Here is a 1,194-nt window from a genome sequence, read left to right on the forward strand (position 1 = left end):
TACTGTATATATACATACTGTATAGAAAGCCTATTTACATTTAATCATTTTATTATTTCTTGGGGGCTTTATCTCATGTAATTCGATAAATTTAGGCAGCATAACTTATTACCTTCAGCATTTGTTTGTCTGAGATTTGTTTATGATAATTGTTACTTTCTGTCAGATTGTTTTCTTTGTGCATGACATAGTTGTTTCATACCTTTCTTTTCTTTTCCTCTTCATTCCCATCGAGGCTGCCTAAGTGCGTACCAATAACTAGTACTGGCGGTGAAAGTTGTCCATCTTCCTCTGAATCTCGACTGTTGGTGTAAACTGATCGAATCCAGTACAGAATGAACTCAAGGTTTGTCATCCGATGTTCGTATATATCACCCTGAAATAAAACAGAAATTAATACAGTAACATAATTTAAAGAAAATATCGTATGTATTAATGTACTGTGAGTCATCTGTATAACACCACTTAATCCTGATTTTAAATTTGATAAAATTCATGCAAAACCTGCTAATGAATAAATGTTGGTAAGAAATAATGCTTACAGTGGTTGGATCCCTGACTTTAGCTGGGGAGTCAAGATCATCTTCCAGGTTAAATACCACACAAATAACGGCAAAAGATACCATAAATATCTACAAGAAAATGATTTACAATCTATTTTTTTTACTAGTGAAAACTCATTTAAATACCTAATAATTATTTTTGTAACTTAATAACAACTATAATTTATTATTTGATGTATAGAATTTACTCGTTGTATCACATGATATATCGGCTGGCCCCCGAAGTCCCAGATACTCATAATGAAATCTTTGCCAGATTTTTGCCATTCTTGCGTCGCATCTCCTCTTGTAAACTTGAGTTCTTTTATTCGCTCCTGTGCTTTAGTGGCGATGGTTTCGGGGACCTCTTCCATCGATTGTGCCTGTGTCTGTCCTTTGGTATCTGATTCCATTTTCGGGTTTCTGGCATCAACATTCGATGATGATTGTCCTTATAGAAGATTCAGAATAAAAAATTATAATTTATATTTCAAAACCAAGAAATAGTAGGATAATGGGGTTTTCCACTGACCCTACAAGGTTAGGTAGTGCTTGGTATAGTGAAGTGTCAGTGAGTTAATGAGAGTTTTTTTTTTTATCTCTTGTTCCAAGTTCTATTAGCTGTTCCATGTGGTATTCTTTTGGCAATGTA

At 33.9% G+C, this 1,194-nt stretch overlaps 1 protein-coding gene across 1 annotated transcript; it reads right to left on the reverse strand.

Moving 5' to 3' along the window:
• Positions 1-181: 181 nt before the first annotated feature.
• Positions 182-1,171, reverse strand: LOC117109209 (probable serine/threonine-protein kinase pats1). Its single transcript, XM_033251465.1, has 3 exons — positions 752-1,171; positions 543-632; positions 182-376 (listed from the first exon to the last, which is right to left on the reverse strand). Exons 1-3 carry the CDS (start codon positions 953-955, stop codon positions 197-199), a joined length of 474 nt encoding a protein of 157 aa, XP_033107356.1. The 5' UTR covers positions 956-1,171; the 3' UTR covers positions 182-196.
• Between the last annotated feature and the right edge of the window lie 23 nt (positions 1,172-1,194).

This window comes from Anneissia japonica, unplaced genomic scaffold, assembly GCF_011630105.1.
Source record: "Anneissia japonica isolate Jap-2015-1 unplaced genomic scaffold, ASM1163010v1 scaffold74105_len1194_cov145, whole genome shotgun sequence".
Taxonomy (NCBI): Eukaryota; Metazoa; Echinodermata; class Crinoidea; order Comatulida; family Comatulidae; genus Anneissia; species Anneissia japonica.